This window comes from Lepidochelys kempii, chromosome 14 (assembly GCF_965140285.1).
Source record: "Lepidochelys kempii isolate rLepKem1 chromosome 14, rLepKem1.hap1, whole genome shotgun sequence".
Lineage (NCBI taxonomy): Eukaryota > Metazoa > Chordata > Testudines > Cheloniidae > Lepidochelys > Lepidochelys kempii.
In genome coordinates this window covers 3,090,330-3,108,682 of record NC_136393.1, presented here as the reverse complement: position 1 = coordinate 3,108,682, position 18,353 = coordinate 3,090,330, and the positions used below count along the sequence as shown (strand labels likewise).

General features: G+C 66.0%; 1 protein-coding gene across 10 annotated transcripts in view; it reads right to left on the bottom strand.

Moving 5' to 3' along the window:
• BAHCC1 (BAH domain and coiled-coil containing 1) overlaps nt 1-18,353 on the bottom strand; it is an 89,418-nt gene that overhangs the window by 16,320 nt on the left and 54,745 nt on the right. For 7 of the 10 annotated variants that reach the window (XM_073311311.2, XM_073311317.2, XM_073311320.2 and 4 more), the window contains 11 exons: nt 15,815-15,937; nt 13,131-14,852; nt 12,041-12,146; nt 10,914-11,122; nt 10,304-10,462; nt 9,956-10,149; nt 9,257-9,617; nt 7,268-8,047; nt 3,445-3,653; nt 2,565-2,701; nt 2,038-2,166 (listed from right to left, as the gene is read on the bottom strand). In XM_073311311.2, the coding sequence (XP_073167412.1) occupies nt 2,038-2,166; nt 2,565-2,701; nt 3,445-3,653; nt 7,268-8,047; nt 9,257-9,617; nt 9,956-10,149; nt 10,304-10,462; nt 10,914-11,122; nt 12,041-12,146; nt 13,131-14,852; nt 15,815-15,937 (4,129 nt within the window). The remainder of the gene's footprint in view (nt 1-2,037; nt 2,167-2,564; nt 2,702-3,444; nt 3,654-7,267; nt 8,048-9,256; nt 9,618-9,955; nt 10,150-10,303; nt 10,463-10,913; nt 11,123-12,040; nt 12,147-13,130; nt 14,853-15,814; nt 15,938-18,353) is intronic. The other 3 variants (XM_073311315.2, XM_073311318.2, XM_073311316.2) reach the window with 2 other exon arrangements.

The following is an 18,353-nucleotide window of genomic DNA, read 5'->3' as shown; positions in this document are numbered from 1 at the left end:
CCAGTGCATGTGGCAGGGGCATCTGTGCAAAGAGGTGCGTGCACACAGGGTCACAAGCAGTGTGTGAGCTGGGGGGTGTCAGCACGATGGGTGCAGAGCATGCAGGTGTGCAGAGTGCAGGGGTGAGCACAGGGAGTCCGCCGCAAGGCCGTGTGTGGGTGCATGAACATGGGGCGTGGCTGTGTGCAGTGGGCGGGTCTGGCCAAGTGGAGGGTTGCGTGATTGTGCACTTGTGTGCGTGCACTGGAGCACAGACGCGTCTGTGTGAGGACGAGCATGTCCATGGGTATGCACTGGAGCACACGTACGTGAGTGTGCCGGTCTGTGTGGCTGCATCCGTGCAGGACAGTGTGTGTATGAGCACACGCGTGTGCAACGAGCAGCAGGAACACGCCTTCGTCTGGCCACCGCCCGGGTAAATGGCACAGACCCATCTGAGGTTCCTGTTGGGTTCTTTATCAGCAACTCCAGGAAAGCAGAAGCTCCAGTGACTCTGGCCCATGCACCAGGAGAGGGAAGTGGCCAGATCTGGAGCTGGGAAGGAATTTCCAGGTATGCCAGTCCCCTGACCTGGGCCTCACCATGGCATTTTCTGCCCCTCCTTCCCCACCAGAGAGCTGGCAGCTCAGGCAGCCCTGGCCCGGCTTCTCACACGAGGGCAGTCGTGCTCAGCCCAGGTATCTGTGGAGGAGCCTGGAAGCCCTTTTCTCCAGTCACCAGAGGACACAGACCTGCTCCAGGCAGTGCGGGGCTGACAGGCGGGGCACTCCAGCGGTGCCAGTCGGGCAGTGCATGGTGTCTCTGGGTGGGACTCTCCTCCCAGTTCAGCGTACTGTTTTTCTGAGGGCTGCAGAGCTTTGAGGATGGGGGTGGGGGAGATTTCTCCTCTTTCCCCTGGACTGGGCGGAGGGAGCAAAACCAGTTGTCCAAACAGCCCAGGAGAATTCCCACCAGCCATATGGTCGAGCCATGTTGCAACCCTAAGCCAACACGAACTGCTTTTTTTTTTTTTTTTAACTCTAACCTTCACTCCATTTGCTAATGTTTTGTGACATAAAACCTCGAGATTAATTTTTTTTCTCTGTCTTAATTGAAGGAACCATTTAGTACGGATTTAACTATTATTACCAAATCATCAGGATTGATGCACTGCATGCACACACTCCAATCATGTTTGGACTAGCTCGGAGGATTTATGCAAATGGGCCTGCCGGGAGAGGCAATTTGTAGCAGAGAAGGACAATTATACAGGGCCCGTGAGTGCGAGAATGACTGCGCCGGGCGGCTAATGGATAATAATAAAGCGCCAGCAGCAATGAACAGCACTGCAGCGTGACCAATGACTTTATACAGCACAGATAAAGAGGCTTTTATGCAACGCTGCCTTCCCCTTCGAAGCAGGGGGGGCTCCCTGGAACAGTGCAGGCAAGTCGGAACCGCTCGGCTCGGCGATGGGCTGGGGAGGGAGCACGCCGTATAGAGAGGAAGGAGGAAGCCCACCTTGCAGCCAGCCAGCCCTTTCTTCAGCCCCATTTGGATCCCAGCGCGCTCTGCCGATTGCACACACGGTGACCGCATCTCCTGCCCCCAAAACACTGCCGTTTCTGGGGATGAGGAGCCATGAGGCGGGCAGTGCGACGCAGAAGCAGGAAGGAGAGCAAGGACACGAGGACATGCTTCCGCCGAGTGCAGGGGGCCGCAGGTTTATAGTCCCAGTTGAGGCCCACACACACACAAGGCAGTGCCCAGCACTCGGCGTGCCCCCACCGGGCCCTGAAGGGCTCTCTGCCCTGGGGGCTTTCAGCCTGGGGCTCGCTAAGACAGCCAAGCAGGGGCGCCCAGAGACACATCTACCATGCCGGGGATGGGGAATGAGCCCCCACCCTCGCATGCCACAAGGCAACGTATGCAGCACACCCCCTGGAGCCAGAGCACAGGGCTTCCTGGGGCCGAGCGACCCCCCAGAGCCAGGGGCCCCAGCTGCTGGCATAGCCCCATAATCCCTCCCCGAACAGCACCACACGCAGCGTCACTCACTTGACTTTCCTGCCGTCAGCCCTGCTGAGCGCGTTGCTCTGCCGCAAGGTGCCGAGGGTGCTGGAGTGCTTCCGTTTCCTTGGCCGCCCCGGGCCGCGCCGCGCCGGACTCCGCGAGCTCTCGTCGTGCCTGTGGGCACCAGCCACAACAAAAGCAGAGTGATGCCAGGAGATTCCCTGAGAACTCGCCCCCTACCTGCCCTCTGCTCTGGGCTCCTGAGTCTTCTCCACTGACTGGCTCATTGCATGAAGTAGGCTGAGAACAGCCCCAAACTCATCACACCAGTGACTTTTCACCTGCCTTGTTTGTCTGCTGCTATTACAGGTTCTCCTTGGGGCTCTGACACCTCCTGGAACACCGGGCAGTGTTTCCTTTGTGCCGGCTTCCCCCCGCTCCGCCCCACCTACCCCACACCCCATCCCCTGCCCCTTTCACAGACTGGCCTCCTGGCCCATGCCCTGCTGTCACTGTGGGAGGGGGTGGGGCTTTAAAAGGCCAATGGGCAGGGTGCGCAGAGGGGGACGTACTCATGGTCATGCCGTCGCTGCAGTTTCACCAGCTCCCGCTGTTTCTCCTTGTAGCGGCGCTGCAGCTCCGCCAGCCGCAGCCGCATTTCCACCTCCTGCGTGTCCAGCTGCTCAATGGCGGCCTTCAGGGGGCAGACCTGGCGGGGCAGGCCCAGCGTCAGCGTGAGGCAGGAGAGCCAAGGGCCTGCAGGTTGGGCGGCCAGGCATCATGTCCCCAGCGGCTCCCTTCGTTGGCATCACCAGCCTGGCCCCCCTTCTCTGCCTGAACCGGCCTTTGGAGCCCAGCAAAGGGCCAAGGGCAGCAGCAGCTTCGGCTGCCCGGTGGGGAGAAGCCCGGGTGCATTCCCCTTGCAGCTGGGACAGCCCCTCTCTCCAGGATCCCAGGTGCAAGGGAGGAATCCATCTGTCAGGGACGGGCCACGCCACCCAGCCAGCAGGTCCCCATGGCTCCAGTTCTCATCGTCCCAACAGGGCGAGGCACCTGGGCCCCCCAGGGAGGAGCCCGATGGGTGACCCTGGCGAGACAGGGAGCGCCCTGGAGTCCCCATGTGCCAGGGAACGCACTTAGCTCTGGAGTGTGGCAGGAGCCGGACAGGGCCCTGGGCAACCCCAGACTAAACGCTGGGTGGGCCCTTCGACTGTCGGTGGGCCCAGGGCCCCAGAGGCCAAAGGGAGGCTGGGGGAGAGAACACGGGGCTCCCAGGAGCAGAGAGAGATGCCGCCATGGGGCCCTGGGGCTCAGAGAGGGGAAAGGGCTTGGGGGCCTTTCCCTAGGGGTTGCTGGTTGGAATCCAGGCTGGCGCGTGGCTCGGGTGGGCCCTGGCATGTATAGCAGAGGCTGGGGGGGCAGCATTGGCTGGGCAGCAAGGTTGGCACTCACGGGTTTGGGTTTGGGAGTCCAGGTGTATTTCCGTCGCAGGCCCCGTGTGCGGGGGGCCAGGGGGGTCGCCAGGGGGCTGAGGCAGGGAGGACTGCTCTCTTCACCGACCGCCTCCACCAGGGCAGCAATGGTCGCCAGGTTCCGAAGGTTAACGGCCACCAAGTCTTCGTCCTCTGCTGTGGGGAGCGGAGAGGTCAGGGGAAGCAGAGCTGCCCCCCAGCAGGGATCAGCCCTCCCCGCTGTCTCAGAGGCACTCAGTTCATTAGCTAACAACCCCACTAGCCCACCCCGCAGCACCGAGCAGGGAAGGAGCACAAAGTGGGGTCCAGCCCCCGAGGGCCCTTTTGCAGCCCCGAATGTCAGCGCCTGCTGGCAGACCCAGCCAGTTGGTATAGATGGGCCCTGGGCCCAGGCACCAGGCTCCAGAACCTCTGCCATGGGCATCGGCTACCTCCCCTCCCTGCGCTGCCCACTGCCTGGCTCCCTGCCCCGGGCCAAGCCTGGCACTCTGCGGCTGTTTATTTCTGGCATACCGAGCAACAATCCAGCCGAGGGGAGTTTACAGGGACACCAAATACCTTGGCCTGAGGGTCCTGGCAGCCACCTGGCAGGGGGCTTTTCCAGGCCAAAGGTTGTGTGATGGCAGGCAGGAGTCAGGGTTGGCTATGGGAGGGAGAGGGGGAGGCAGAATGGGGGGAGAGCTTGGATGTGGGGAGCAGCCAGCCAGGCCTCATCCCAGGACAGGCTCCAGGGGGCAGGGTCCTGCAGGTGCGGCTGTGGGGGGGCGTGCGGGATCGGGGTCCTGTGGGTGTGGCTGGTGGGGAGGGGGCAGGGTCCCATGGGTGCAGCGGGGGGGGGCGGGAGAGGACAGGTTCCCCAGGGCCCAAGGCAACATAGCTTCTCCCCAGGCTGGTCCATGCTGGATCACTGGAACGACAAGGCCCAGGGACAGCATGATGCCGGAGGCAGGGGGGGTTCAGCACCAGGGTCTGGCCCATCGACTGGGCTCAGGAGCCAGGCTCAGTGAGGACGGCTGCGCCCATGCGTGTGCGTGTGATTGGCATGGGCTGTGTACGAGAAGCGAGTGCACACATGGCGGGCAGCATGGGGAAAGCTGTGTGCTCCGTGCGCGGCTGGGCGAGTGACGCTGGCTTTGGCCACACCTGTGTGAAAGGCGTACTGCGGGTATGCTCCTGCCGAGGACCTGTGCACATGCGTGCAGGGGTTTGCTGGCCTGGCACGCTGAGCACGCCTGTGCGTGTGACAGTGTGGCCTTGATGGGGAGGGCGCAGACACGTGCAGGCGGGTGGGCGCGTGTGCATGGCGTGACAGTGGGAGCAGGCGGGAATGCCTGCGTGCGGTTTCCGTTCCGTTGCGGGCACAGGGCGGGCGGGTTCTGGGAACAGTAACCGTCTGAGCAGAGATGAAAGGAACAGACTTTCCTTGGCCGAACGACTGTGGGAGGCAGGAGAACCGTCAGTGCACAGCAGAAGATTATTTATAGCCCTGCAGTGACGGCGGGCTAGGAGGGCCCGTGGCGTGGCGCGGGGCCGTGTGAGCGGGACGACTGGGCCAGGCTGGCTGGGGGGCCATGTCTGTGGGTGTGGAGCCCCCAGTAACCTCAGCTGCTAGCAGCAGCCAAAGCCCTGGAGTGGGGATCTGGTGACCCAGGCCTGGCCCACCTGTGCTCTCCAGGAAACCTGTATCTACCAGGGCCAGGCCAGACACAGCTGGGCAGGGGAAGTGGGGGGTGATGCTGGGTTGTTTTGGTTCCGCATGGTGCAGGAGTTGGGGGATTTTCTACCTCTAGAATTTAAGGAAATAAACAACTCGATCCCAGAGACAAAGTCCCGGCAAGCTCCCTGCACCCTAAGCGCTGCGCCCTGTGGCCAAACCCCCGTGTGCTGGGTGCCAATTCCCTGCCCTCCAACGCCTCATTCCCTGCCCTCCGACGACCCTTCCCTGCCTTCTGATGCCCCATTCCCTGCCCTCCGATGCCCATTCCCACTCCAGTGCCCATTCCCTGCCCTGGCTCTTGCTGCAGTGGGGTTTTGGGTTTCCTTGTTCCTGCCAGGACACCCAGGTCCCCAAAAGGATCCCCTGCCCTAGAGTGGGGAAAATCCCATCCTCAGGACAGGATGCTCCCCCAAGTCTGTTCCCTGGGGCTCAGAGATGGGAACGGCTTTGGGGGGCCATCTACTCCCTTCCCTTTTTTTCATATAACTGGGGCCATGCCCAGGGGGTTCCTCCTTCTGCTCAGAGCCTGGTGCCCCTTCTCGGATCCTCCTCCTCCCAGAGCCCTGGCTCAGGAACCCCCCTGGCCTGGCAGCGAGGGGCCAGGCTGAGCAGGGAGCCCAGGAATCCCAGGTGTCAGGGGAGAAGGGACACTGGACCTGAAGACTGGCACCCCACCACCTTCCCAACTCCTGCCCCCAGGGGACATCCCCGGTGCGCTGCACCTGTGCCCACTGCGAGCAGGATGGGGGTGCCTGGCCGCGGTGAACTCTCCTTTCTGGGTGACTGGAGAGCGACCTGCGCGTTTGCCGCTCTCCAAACACAGCCTGCAGCTCACCCGGGCCAGGCAGACCCCTCTCTGCGGGGGGTTTTCCTACACGCAGAGCACCCTGGCATCTGGCAGGGCAGCCACCCACCTGCTCCGCTGCACGCCCCGAGGGGCATGCCAGGGACCCAGCCACATCCTGCCTGTATGGGACACGGAGCCGCTCGGCCAAGGTCCGCTAGGGAGCAGCCTATGTCTGGGGGAAACGGGCCCGGAGACGGGCAGAGGGCAACCAGTTGGACAAGGGCTTGAGGGCCAGGCCAGGTAGGGGGCACTACCAAGACAGAGCAGGGCCACGCTGGGACCTGGCTCCTCACCTCTCTCCAGGGGCTGCCCCCTGGGCTCTGGGTGTGATCCTTCCCCCGTGTGTACCCCCTCCAGCAGGGATGCCCACGTGCTGCTCTAACACCCCGCCGCCGGTGTGGCTGGGTCTGGCCCGGGCAGGGGGAGGTGTGCTTTCCCTGCTCCCTACCTGAGCGCCCCAAGAACCCCAGGGTATCCCCAGCAGGGGGAGGAGACCAAGGCAAAGGACTGGGGGGGAGTTCTGTGGACTGGGGAGGAATCTGGGGGACACTAAGCTCTGGGACCTCCCCCTGGCAGCAGAAAGCAGAGCTGGCTCAGTCCCCTCCCTCTCCAGCCCCCTCTCTGCCTTGAGGAGCAGGCGAGCGAGCATAGGGTAGGGGGCCAGGCAGGCTGGGGGAAGAGGGTCTCCCCAGCTGAAGGCAGTGATGCCGGTATCCCAGCCCCATGCCCCCCAGGTTCTCTGCACCCCATAACCCAGGCCTGTGGCGAAATGAACATCCCAAGAGAACTGAGGGTGCTGGCGCTTTGTGTTGGGCAACAGAGCTGGCAGTGCTGGTAGCCGGGGGTCTCCATTGCCTCTAGCGAGCCAGGGAGCTGGGTCGACCCAGCCAGCCCCCAGGGACTAGCCCCTGCCGCCTTTTCAGAGCCAGGATGGTGCCTGTCTGCACTGGGCCACTGCCCCGCGGTGGCCGCCCTGACACCCTATGCAGCCACCCCACCCAATGCCAACCCCACTCTGCACCCGTCCTGACGCCAACCCTGCTCTGCCGCTGCCTGGCCCGGTGCCAACCCCACACTGCACCCACCCCACCCCATACCAACCCTACACTGCACCTGGCCCGATGCCATCCCCACCCTGTGGAGTGGAGGGGTCAGAGCGCACAGGGGCTGCAATGGGGGGGCTCCCAGCCCAGGGAGGGGCCCTATGTAAGGCCCAGGAGGAGGGTGGCAGCTCCTTACCTCCCACCGCCGCATCACACCTCTGCCGCTGCAGCTCCAGGTCGGCCAGCTCGCTGAGCAGGGTGATCCCTGAGCTGCATGGACAGGGCGAGGGGGGAGCCGCTGGGGGGGCCACGCTGGGTGGGCTCGGGGCCGGGAGGTCTCCCAGGTCGATGCCCGCGATGATCAGTGCGTCCAGCCCGCTCAGAGAGCCCTGGAGGCCGCTGCCCGCCCGCAGGAGGCTCAGGGAGTCACTTTCCTGCTCCTCTTCGCAGCCGGCCTCCCGCCCCGCCGCGTGCTCCTCCCCAGCTGCATCCTCCGAGGCCTTCGGGGTGGGGCCTGCCTGTGCCCCCGTGAGCTGCGCTGCCCCCGGCTGCTCCTCCAGGCCCCTGCTCTCCTCCGGAGCTCCCTGAGCCGAGGCCAAGCTGGGCCCCCCCAGCGTTGGGCCGTAGGGCATCTCTCCCAGCTCCGCCACCGGGCCCCGCCCTGACGCTGCCCCCACCAGCTCCCCGGAGGCCTGCCCCGGGGAGAGGAGGAGGAGGTGGTGATGGAGATGCTGGCCCATGGCAGCCTGGGCCTTGGGCTCGGCCGTGGCACCCTGCGCTGCCCGCCCGGCCTCCTCTAGCGGGCCGCTGGCCCGGCACGGCTCCTCCGTGGGAGGGAACGTCCGGGACTGCTCGGGCTCGGCCGCCGGGGAGACGCTTTGCATCGTGTCGGGGTCGGCCGGCTCGGCGGCGTGCACGGCCAGCGGCGAGGAGTAGCCCATGCTGACGGCGGGGTAGCTGTATCCAGGCGGCAGGTCTGTGGGGCAAGGCAGAGCAGTCAGTGAGGGCAGGGGAGGGGACCACGCACCCCACAGCGCCAGGGGCCAGCCACAACCCCATCCCCAACGCTTTCCAGGAGAGGGCTCTGACCCCCGCCACCCTACTCAGTATCTAGGGGTCTCCCACCCTTGAGGCCCTTGCCTGGATGTTCCCCCTGCCCTCTCCCATCAGCCCCATGGGCCTGCCAGCTGGTCAGAGGCGCCTGGTGTCTGCCTGCCTGGGATCCCCAGCCCCGAGCCACCAGAGGCCCAGGGGACGTGTCTAACTGGCCCATCCGTTTGCCAGGTCTGTGCCTCCCAAGCTGGGACAAGGGGGGTGCGTGGGATGACTCGATAGGCCCCTCTGATCCCAGGTAGCCCCTCAGGGGGGCCAGGCCACCCCCTGCCCGGCCTGCTCCCCGCCGGAGCTCCCCACCCCAATCCTCTGGCCCGGCAGGCAGGCCTTAGCCGGTGCTGGGGAAGGGGAGATGGCTGCAGTCCAGGCACCGAGCCCCATTAACCCTGCTGGCGGGTGTCCCCATGGTAACCCTGGGACCAGATGCTACGTCCAACACACGGTTCCAATGTAAATGCTGGCGGTGATGCCAGCTAAGTTAAATGCCCTTGTCTGAGGGCTGGCAGGGCCAGCGGCTGGCACAGGGAGGGAGCTCGGGCAGTGGGAGGCACATACGGCCCGCAAGCGCCTGGTGGATTCCTGGGGCCAGATCCCTAGCGGGCACCAATCAACTCCAGCCCCTCTGCCTGCCCGGGCACTGGGCCACTCCATGGCGGGCTGCACCGGACAGGGAGGCTCTGGCCTCGCTGACGCCCCACATGTCCCCTTAGGCTTCTCTCCCACAAACAGGGCTGACTGCCAAACGCCCCCCACCCCACCCATCCCAGCATGGAGAACCAGGGCCACCAGGGCACCTCATCCTGCCCCCGGTGGCCCTGAGCTCCCCCCACCCCACTGGCCTCATCACCACGATGCCCAGCTGCTGTCCTGACAAGGCTGGATCCTTCTGGCCAGGGCTGGGACAGGCCCTCAACATGGCCTCCCCCCGCCCCACGGCCAGAGGCCCCAGCTCCCCACCCCACAGGACTGCCCTCAGGCACACGAATGGGGTTGGCCCCATTGTCTGCCTCAGGACTCAGGCCCCGGCACTCCAATGGCTCCCATCCAACCCCAGCCCCAGCATGCTTCCCACCTGGTTCCAGCGACTTGGGGTAGCCCCTGGGCGGCTGCCCCTCCACCCGCTTGTCTTCTGCTTCGTTGCCCTTGTTGCTGGGCGAGGGGCTGGGGCTGGCGGGCGGGGAGCGCGGGGCAATGGCCGAGCTGGGGGCCGGGCAGACGGGTAAAGTGCAGGGGGCGGCAGGATGCGCCGAGGGGCATTTTGATGGGTGCCGCAGGGCGGGCGAGTGGCAGCAGGGTGAGAGCTTGGCAGGGCAGGGGGCCGCCGAGGAGAGGCCCTTGGTGGGGGGCGTTAAGGCAACTGGTTTGTGGGACGGCTTGAGGGGCTTCTCGTGGCCTGGCTCCTCCAGCTCGCCAGGCTGCTCCTCCGCCTTCCGCTGTGGGGCAAGGACACAGACAGGTCAGCCCCACGGCCCAGCTCTGGACAGGTCACCCCACCGCCCAGCCCCATACCCCGGCCAGGTCAGCCCCAGGGCCTAGTCCCAGCCCCACACCCCAGACAGGTCAGCCCCAGGACCCAGCCCTATGCTCCAGACAAACTGGCCTCACGCCCTAGCCCGACACCCGCCTCAGAGAGACCAGATGGCCCCAGCCTGGCTTGCCCAGTGCCGGCTCCCCAGGCGTGAAGCCGCCAGGGGCTGGGAGGAGCCGTGTACCTGCACCTCCCTCCTCCGAACACCCCCCCACCCTTGCCCGCCGGCCCCCTGCCCCCGACCTGGATCTGCGACTGCCTCTGCAGCTCCAGGGCTTGGGCCGCCCGCTGCTGCTGCTGCAGGGCGTAGAGCTCCTGCTGCCGGAGGAACTGCGAGCGCGAGTAGACGGGGAGCTGGCCCGCGTGCTGCAGGTGGGAGCTGGGGCCCCGGCCCGGGTACATGGGCGGCCACAGCGAGGCCTGGTCCATAACATCAGCTGCCGAGAGAGAGCAGGGGGTTAGACAGCGCCTCAGCCCAGCCATGCCCCCCTCTCCGACGAGCCCTTGGCCGAGGGAATCCGGGCGAGAGGGAGCCAGGCGCTGGGCCCAAGCTTCGCAGGGGGCAGCGTCTCCCCTGGCGGCTGCCCTTACCCAGCGTGTGGGGGGCGCCGTGGGCTGACGGCTCTGTGGGCAGGATGACCAGCTGCGCTGGGGGGTCCTGGGGAAGGGGGAACACGGACTGCATGGTGCTGGGCATGGAGGCAGGGAAGCCGGGCGGCAGGTTCTGATGCAAGGCCGGGTGGCTGATGCCTGTGGAGGGAACAAACACAGAAGGGTCATAGGGGCTGGTGTAGCCAGAGGCACCTTCCCAGCAACCCACTCTAGAGGGCTGGCACCATGGCCAGACTCAGGGACTTGTCAATGACAGACCCGGGCCGGGTAGCGAGCCCCCGGGCCACGCGCCAGGCTCCGTGTGGCAGCTGAGACGCCCAGACCACGGCTGCTGGGAGCTGAGTTAGAGCAGGAGCCGGAGGAGTCTGGAGGACTCTAACCCCAGCGAGCCCTGGCTCCGATTCACAGTGCCTGCGAACAGGAGGCCAGGGTGGGTGCAGCAGGGGATTGAGGGGCGCCAACAGAGGTGTGTGGCTGGCAGCATGCCCAGCCCCCGTGATGCCAGGGCCCAGATGGGCCCAAAGACCTGGAGCGAAGCCAGGGGCCCCGTCTCCCCAGCAGCGGCCAGCTGGCCACGCCCTGCACTGACCATATGAGTGTCCCCCCATCCAGATGGAGGGGCTGCGCGTCCGGGGCAGCCAGTGCGTGTGGGCCGGGTGTGCGTGGGCTGCGGGGTCCCCACCCAACTGGCCGGCCTGGAGGGAGGAGCCGCCGGCAATCATGAGGTGGGGGGTGAGATCGCCCGGGCAGCCGCTGGATGGGTGGATCCTGGCAAAGTCCACGAGGTCTTTGTTCTCCCTGCAAAACAAAGGGGAGACACAGAACAGGGTGAGAGGGGCCACAGGTCGGCCTGGAGCCATCTGTGCTAACCGTGCCCATTGCTCCCCACCTCTGCCCACAGCTGCCCCCATCGCTGGAAACAGAGACAAGATGCCTGGTGACAACGCGGGCACCTGGCTGCCCCCAGGCATGGTTCCAGGCATGCACCATGCCGGTCACTTGTCCAGCCGGCTCTGGGCTCCCTCTGCCTCGTTAGCCAGGATGGGACCAGCCCGAGGCGCCTGCACTGGGCCAGCTGCCATGTGAGTCCCACGCTGGGCCCTGAGCCAGAGACATGTGCTCGGCTCAATGCACATAGCAGGGGCAAAGCAGTTCCCAGGGAGGGTCCGCCCCACCCCTGCTCTACAGGTGGGAAATGGGGGGGCCGATAGACCCCCACCCAAGGCCACGCCCATGGCAGAGATGGGAGCAGAACCCAGGTGTCCTGGTGCCCTGCACCCCTGGCCTGTGCTGCCCAGCCCCGGAGCTGCAGGGTCTGGGAGTGACAGGGTTTGCGTCCAGCTCCGAGATTGCTGCCTCCTTCCCTTGTTCCTTGCAGCTGCGAACGGGCCCAATCCTGGGGGGCTGAGCACCGTTGGGCCCCAGCAAGAGCTGCCAGCATGCTGCACCATTCCAGATTGGGCCCATGGTTTGTAGAATGAAGCTAGGGACTTTGGCGCAGCCTAGCCCCCCTCCGGCACCCACCCACTGCCCAAGCCCGTTACTGGCCCTGCTCCAGCCAGGACCCAGAGGCCTTGGGGGCCACCCATGGCCCGTTTAAGACCCAGGGCAGAGAAATACCGGGGACGTGGGATCCGGGCAGCCCCGGAGGGGGTGGGGGAGGCCAGCCAGCCTGAGTTTCCTGCCGGCGTGTGCCAGGGCGCGCTGGCTTCTTACTGGAGAAGAAGCTCTCGGCCTGTGATCCCCAGTCGCTCCTCGCACAGGCGGCTCCGCTCCTCCTCTGCCTCCAGGTCGATGACGTGCATGGGTCGCGCTGAGCCGGCTACAGGACACCCCGCGAGAGGGAGATGAGAGAGAGAGAGAGACGTGAGGGACAGAATCCCTCACCCCATCCCCGCCCCCCCACAGGGTGCAGGCCAGGCACGCGCCTCTCGCCCTGGGTTCCCGTGTTCACCAGTACACACATGACGGGGTCTGAGCCTGCCCCTGCCTGTGCCCGTCTCACCCCCTGGCTGGGGCTGCCAGGCGCTCTCGACAGGACACTGCACAGGGCTGGGAACCTGAGGGTGGGGCTGAAGGATGGGACTAAGGAGCACCGACAGGGCTGTGTGGGGCAGGGCTCGGCTAGCAGGGCTGTGGGTTGGGACTGAGGGGCACTGGAAGAGGTGTGGGGGGCAGGGCTGGGGTGGGCAGGGGCTGTGGGTCGGGACTGAGGGACACCGGCAAGGCTGTGTGGGGCAGGGCTGAGCTAGCAGGGGCTGTGGGTTGGGACTGAAGGGCAGTGGAAGGAGTGTGGGGGGCAGGGCTTGGATGGGGGGGCTGCGGGTTGGGACTGAGGGGCCACCGGTAGGGCTGGGCTAACAGGGGCTGTGGGGCGGGGCTGAGGGGCATACACTGACTGGCAGAGCACTGGTGGGGAGGGCTCAGGATGGAATAGCGGGGGGCTTTCAGCCGAGGGTGACACTGGGCTTTGGGGGAGGAAAACAGAGAGAGGGGCTGATGGGTGGGGCCCAGGGGACTGTGCAGCCCGCAGGGGGCAGCAGGCTTGAGTGCAGGGTTCCCTGGCCTGTCAGTGCTTTCCCCTGGGGACGGCCATGCCCCTCCCAGTGGGGCTCCGGGCAGAGGCACGGGGGCCATGAACTCGGGGCAATGCCGGCCGGCAATAAGAACCGGATGCTCGCGGTTTCTGGGAAGCGCCCTCCCACCCCCACCGGCCCTGCGGACACCCCCCACCGTTGCTGCTGCTCCTCCCAGGCATGGGGCTGCCCATCCCCGGGGCGGCGTGTGGCTGGCCTGGCCCCGTTACCTTTCAGGCCCACGGTCGCCCGGCCCTGCCGGCTGGAGTTGGCGCCGTACGAGGGCTCCGGCCGGCTCAGCGTGTCCTTCTGTCGCGCCACCGCCACAGCGATGCCCACGGGCGGCTGCCGCACCTCGCCCTCCCCGTGGGCCAGCTCGTGGTCTCTGCTGCGGGCACAGTCCGGCCGCTCCGGCTCCTGCTGCCCTTTCCCCACCGGGAATTTCCCGTCCTGCTGGGCGCAGCTGCCCTTGAGGGTGCCCAGCCCCACGAAGGGAGCCTTCTGCCCCACGATAAGTGCTTGGTTGCTGTATTTCAGCAGGTTCTTCATGGCCGACACCTCGTCAGGGGGGCTCTGCATGTCCTGGCTCAGCACCGAGCCCTGAGTCATCAATGCAGCCTGCTGCAAACTGGTGCTGAAGGGGTCGAGATAGGAGCTCTTCCTCTCCTCGCCCATGGGCATGGGCGCGCCCTGCCCCTGCATGCCCCAGGGGGGCAGGGGGGCTCCGTTGTAGCCCATCGACTTCCTCCTGGCCTCGGAGCCGCTCCCCGCCAGCTCCAGCTCCGGGGGCACGTGCTGCTGGTGCCGTATCCGCGCCACCTTCTGCACGCTCTGGCCCTGGCAGTCCTTGGAGCCCTTGTCTAAAGTGCAGCAGGACTGGCTGAGTTTGACGCACAGGGCGTCCTGGTGGCTGGCGCGGGAGCAGTCCTGAGACGGCGCCACCTCGAAGTAGCTACCTTTCTCCAGGCCCCCCTTGGGTGCCTGGGGCAGGCTGGGGAAGGGGGCCTCGGAGCCACCGCTGTTCAGGTACTCCAGGCCTTTCAGCCGGGCGTTGGAGCTCTGCACCCACTCCAGCCTCCGCTCCGCCTTGCCCTCCACCTTGAGATGGTGGAAGGAGTTGCTGTAGGCGCCCGTGTGCTCCGAGCCCATCTCGTGCCTTTCCTTGGCCTCGCCGCGCTCCAGGCTGCAGGCCTCGGACGCCACCTGGAAAGACCTGCTCTTGTCGGTTAAGTGTCCCACCGACGGCACGAACGTGGCCCCGCTGAGCTTCAACTCGCGCCCGGCTTTGTCCTGCAAGGGGCACAGCCCGTCGGGGCCGGAGTGGAGCTGCAGGCAGGGGAAGGTGGCGGCCGAGGTGCTGAGCGGGGGCGGGATGGCGGGCAGGCTGGACGGGACGGTGTAGGAGACCGAGTGGTGCAGCATCTGGCGCTGCTCCAGGCACTCGCTGTAGGGCTGGGGCGACTCGTGGGGAGCCAGCTCCCACTCCGACCTCAGCATGTCCTTGGGGCAGCGGCTCTGGGCCATGGCGGTGCCAGCGTGCCGGGGCAGGGCACCGCCCGTGCAGCTGGGCAGCACAGCCTTGTGGGCGTCACCATTGAGCATTTTGGAGCTCAGGAGGCAGGAGTTGAGGTGCTTGGCCCGGTTCTCGCACGAGCTCCTCTGGTGGACCCCCTCCTTGCAGTGCCCCTCGGGCGTCATGGGCAGCACCAACTTGTGCCGCTCCTTCACGTCCTCCTCCGCCGGCCTCTCCTTGGCCTCCCCCTTGCCCGCCTTCTCCTTGGCCAGGAGGTAGCGGTCATATTCCTTGTGGCTCTTCAGCCCATGGCTGGCCTCGCGGTCACGGCTGCAGGACCCAATGGGGTGGCCGGGGGCTGCCCGGGCAATGCTGGGGAAGTTGTGGTTGGCTGACAGCAGGGTGGGCTGGGCTGGCAGGTTCCGCAGGTAGAAGTTATCTGGGGGGCAAATGCAGCCGGTGAGCGTGTGGCCTTCTGCACCAAGGGGCACCCGCCTCCACACGGGGCCCAGGACCCGGCTCTGGCTGGGCTGGACGCTGGTTGTCTCCCCAGCGCTCGCCCACCACCAGGCCCCGCTGACCCTGCGCTACGCTGCAGCCCCCTTCGCCCACGGGAGGCATTCGACGTCTCAGCGCCATGGCAGTCGCCTCAGCGATGCTGGAGCCCACCCCGGCAGCACCCCCATTCCGCAGCCTCCTGGCCCCAGCCCTCCCCACCCCAGCACCCTTCATCCCAGCTCCCTAATCCTCCCCCCAGCACCCTCTTATCCCAACCCCACAGCCCTTCCCGTCCCAGCACCCTTCATCCCAGCCCCCTTAGTCCCCCAATCCTCCCCACCCCAGCACCCCCAACCTTCCCAATCCAGAACTGCCACTTCCATTAACCCACCCTCCCCCCCGCTCAGCACCTCCACAAATCGCCCCACCCCCCACCAGAAGTTCCCCACTTTTTGGTGCGAGCACCTGAAAAAAACCAGCCTGTGGCCCAAATCCCTCGATCCTCCGTCCCAGCACAGGGCTAAGGGCTGGGCCGGGGCATCGCAAACCAACCCTGTGTGGGCTTGCGTGCTGCCCCCTCCTGCCACGGCCAGGGGGCGAGGGGTACTTGGCCCTTCCTTTGCCACATGCAAAGACCGGGGGTATCTCTCCATCAGCTGGGGTAACCAGCCCTGCTCCACCAGCATCAGTGGGCCAAATCCCCAGCAGGAAGCTCTCGCGGGGCACAGGCTTGTGCCAAGAACTCCAGGTGGCTTCCTGCCTCTTCCCCCCAGGCTCGGCTGGTCCCCTCCCAGGGCACCCCGGCAGCCCCTCCCCGCCCATTGCCTTGGGGCCCAGGAGCCCGGCCACTGGGGCACAGATTCCAGGCTGGGGGACCCTGCCCCAGCCCCTCCTGGTACCTGCCTTTCTGGCTTTCGTAGAACCGATGCTGGCTGTAGAGGACGTTGCTGTTTCCATGGTGATCCAAATGGCTCATGGGAAGGAAGGTGGAGGCCAGACTCCCCGAGAACCTGGGGTACCCCGGAGCTGGGGAGACAGAGCGAGCGAGTGAGCCGGCCCCACGATGGGGCACAGACGGGCAGGCAGGTCATGAGCACAGCACAGGTGCCCGCGCGCAGGCCAGTGGGACGCCCTCGGTAAATGGTACCACCCCCCCCCCAGTGCATTCTTCTGTCATAAGGCTTAGCCCTGCTGCCCATCCCCATAGCATCTGGGCACCCCCTCCAGATGGGCCACAGGAACACCAAAGCCTGCATGGACAATCCAGGCTCCTGGCCCTTCTCCCTGGGCGGGTTGCTGCTGTCAGGGCTCTGAACGGGGCCCCCAGAGCCAGGTCCCTGCTCTCCACAGAGCCAGCAGTCAGACAGCCCCACCCCACCCAGCTCCGGCCAGCGGGAGATCGCCCTGGGGCCTTTAGCTGCGCACGCTGGTGACATGACACCCTTCCCCGCCATTCGCACCTGGGCCCCCTGCGTGCAACCCCCCCCCCCCGTGCGCAGGTGCTGGGGTGACGCGGGGGGCAAGGCAGGAGAGAGCCAGCGGAGAGGACACAGTCCCATGGTGCTTCCATCAATCCCCCGGATGCCAGTCTTGTGGCGGGGGCAGATCTGGTCAGTTCACCTGCAATTGCACAATGCAACCCCCCCCCGCGCTAGCCCATCCCGATCTCCTCTTGGCGCGTCTGCCCAGCACCCTGGCAGCCCTCACAAGAGGGGGAGCGAGCTGGCACGCACATGAGTGCTCAGCTCACTGGCTTCTGTGCACTTGCCCCTGCAAGCTGGACAGTGCCTCAGTACCGGGGGATTGTGCTGTGCCCTCCCCGTGCTCTCCAAGGCCAAGGGACCAGCACGGGGCACCTGGTATTTCTCCATGCACCAGAACCTGTGCCCACACAGACCCTTGGCACCACTCAAGCCCTGCGTAGCCCTCAGCACTCGGCACCACCCAGCCCTGTGGCTGGCCCTGGCACGGGGCAACTCCACCCTAGCTAGGCTGTGTGATCCGCCAAAGCAGCTGGGCAGTTCTCGTTAGACTCTGGGCACACTGCAGCGCTCACTGCTAGGCCAAGAGCACCCCCTCTTCCCCACGTGGTGACAGCCCCATGGATCTTGCCCGTTACACCCCCACGAGCAGCAGCTGGCTAGCCCAGGCCGCACCCAAACCCGGGCAGCATAGAGCCCAGAAAGCAGCGAAGTCAGGAAACAGCAAAGGCAGGATCACGCAGCCTCCACATGGAGCTAACGGGGGCTCTGCTCCCGCCTGAGGCCTGTTAGCCCCCGTCTGACTCCGGCAGCTCTTCCCTTTGGCCCCAGTCAGAAGGACCCTCGATAGCATCCACTACTGCCTCGTCGAGGGCACCTTTCTGCCCACTCCAATGCCACCTTCATCCCGCGCTGCACCTGCCATGTCCAGGGGCTGTGCCGCGGGGCGGGGCTGGGCAAACCCTGCGGCTGTCCCTCTTTCGTTAGCTGCTGTTAGAAGTTTCACTGGCCCTCATGTCAGTCAACAAAGTCTGTCAATTCCTCAGGCCCAGATGCTGTCACCCCCTGTCTCTCCCCACCCCACCCCCAGTCCGGCCAGGCTTCTGTGCTGTGTCCTCGCACGGGGGCCAGTGCAGGCCCCGAATCTTGTGCAGGGCCCAGCCCCCCTCGAGTACCCTGCCCGAGAACTGGGAACCCCGTGTCCCGGGACAGCTGTGAATGGCTGGGTCAGACAGACGTGCACACACAGACAGAGACTGACGCGCACTTATCGACACAGAAACACGCACACACAAACGCAGACGCTCACGCTGACAGACATGCACGAACTCGGACGCAGCCGGCCGGACGCAGCCGGCCGGACGCAGCCGGCGAGACACCCACCTGCTTTGGGAGTCGTGGGGGCCCAAACTCAATGCATGGCAAGGGGTCTAAGCCCCGCTCAAATAGCCCCGAGCGCTGGGTACCAGGGCTGCAGCTCGGCGCCCGGTGGGTGGATCACCCCTGCTGGGCGAGGGGCCGTACCGAGTGGGCAGGCGCCTTCCTCCCCCAGCACCCAGGAGGCCCCGGAAGGTCACGTTCCCCTCCACACCCATGTCTGCGCTCAGCCAGCAGAGCTGGGGGAGAGACGGCCAGCAGGCAGGGAGTCCTTCCCCCTTGGGGGCGGGTTCCCTTTGCCCTCTGGGACCCAGGTACCCACAGGGCACCTTCCCCTGGCTGAGGTGTCAGGTGCAGTGGTGAGGGAGGGGCATTTTCAGGGAGCCAGGGGTCTGAGCTCTGGCTCACCCAGCTTCAGGGGCAGAGCAGAGCGGGCTCAGCCCGGCACTCTCCGGTTACCCAGAATCCCTTGCCACTGGCAGCAGTGCCTGTCTCGGGACACCTGAGCACCCATCTCTGCCCGGAGGGGAAGGGGGCACAGGAGCAGGCGAGGAACCAGGAGATCCAGAGCTTCTGCCCGCCGG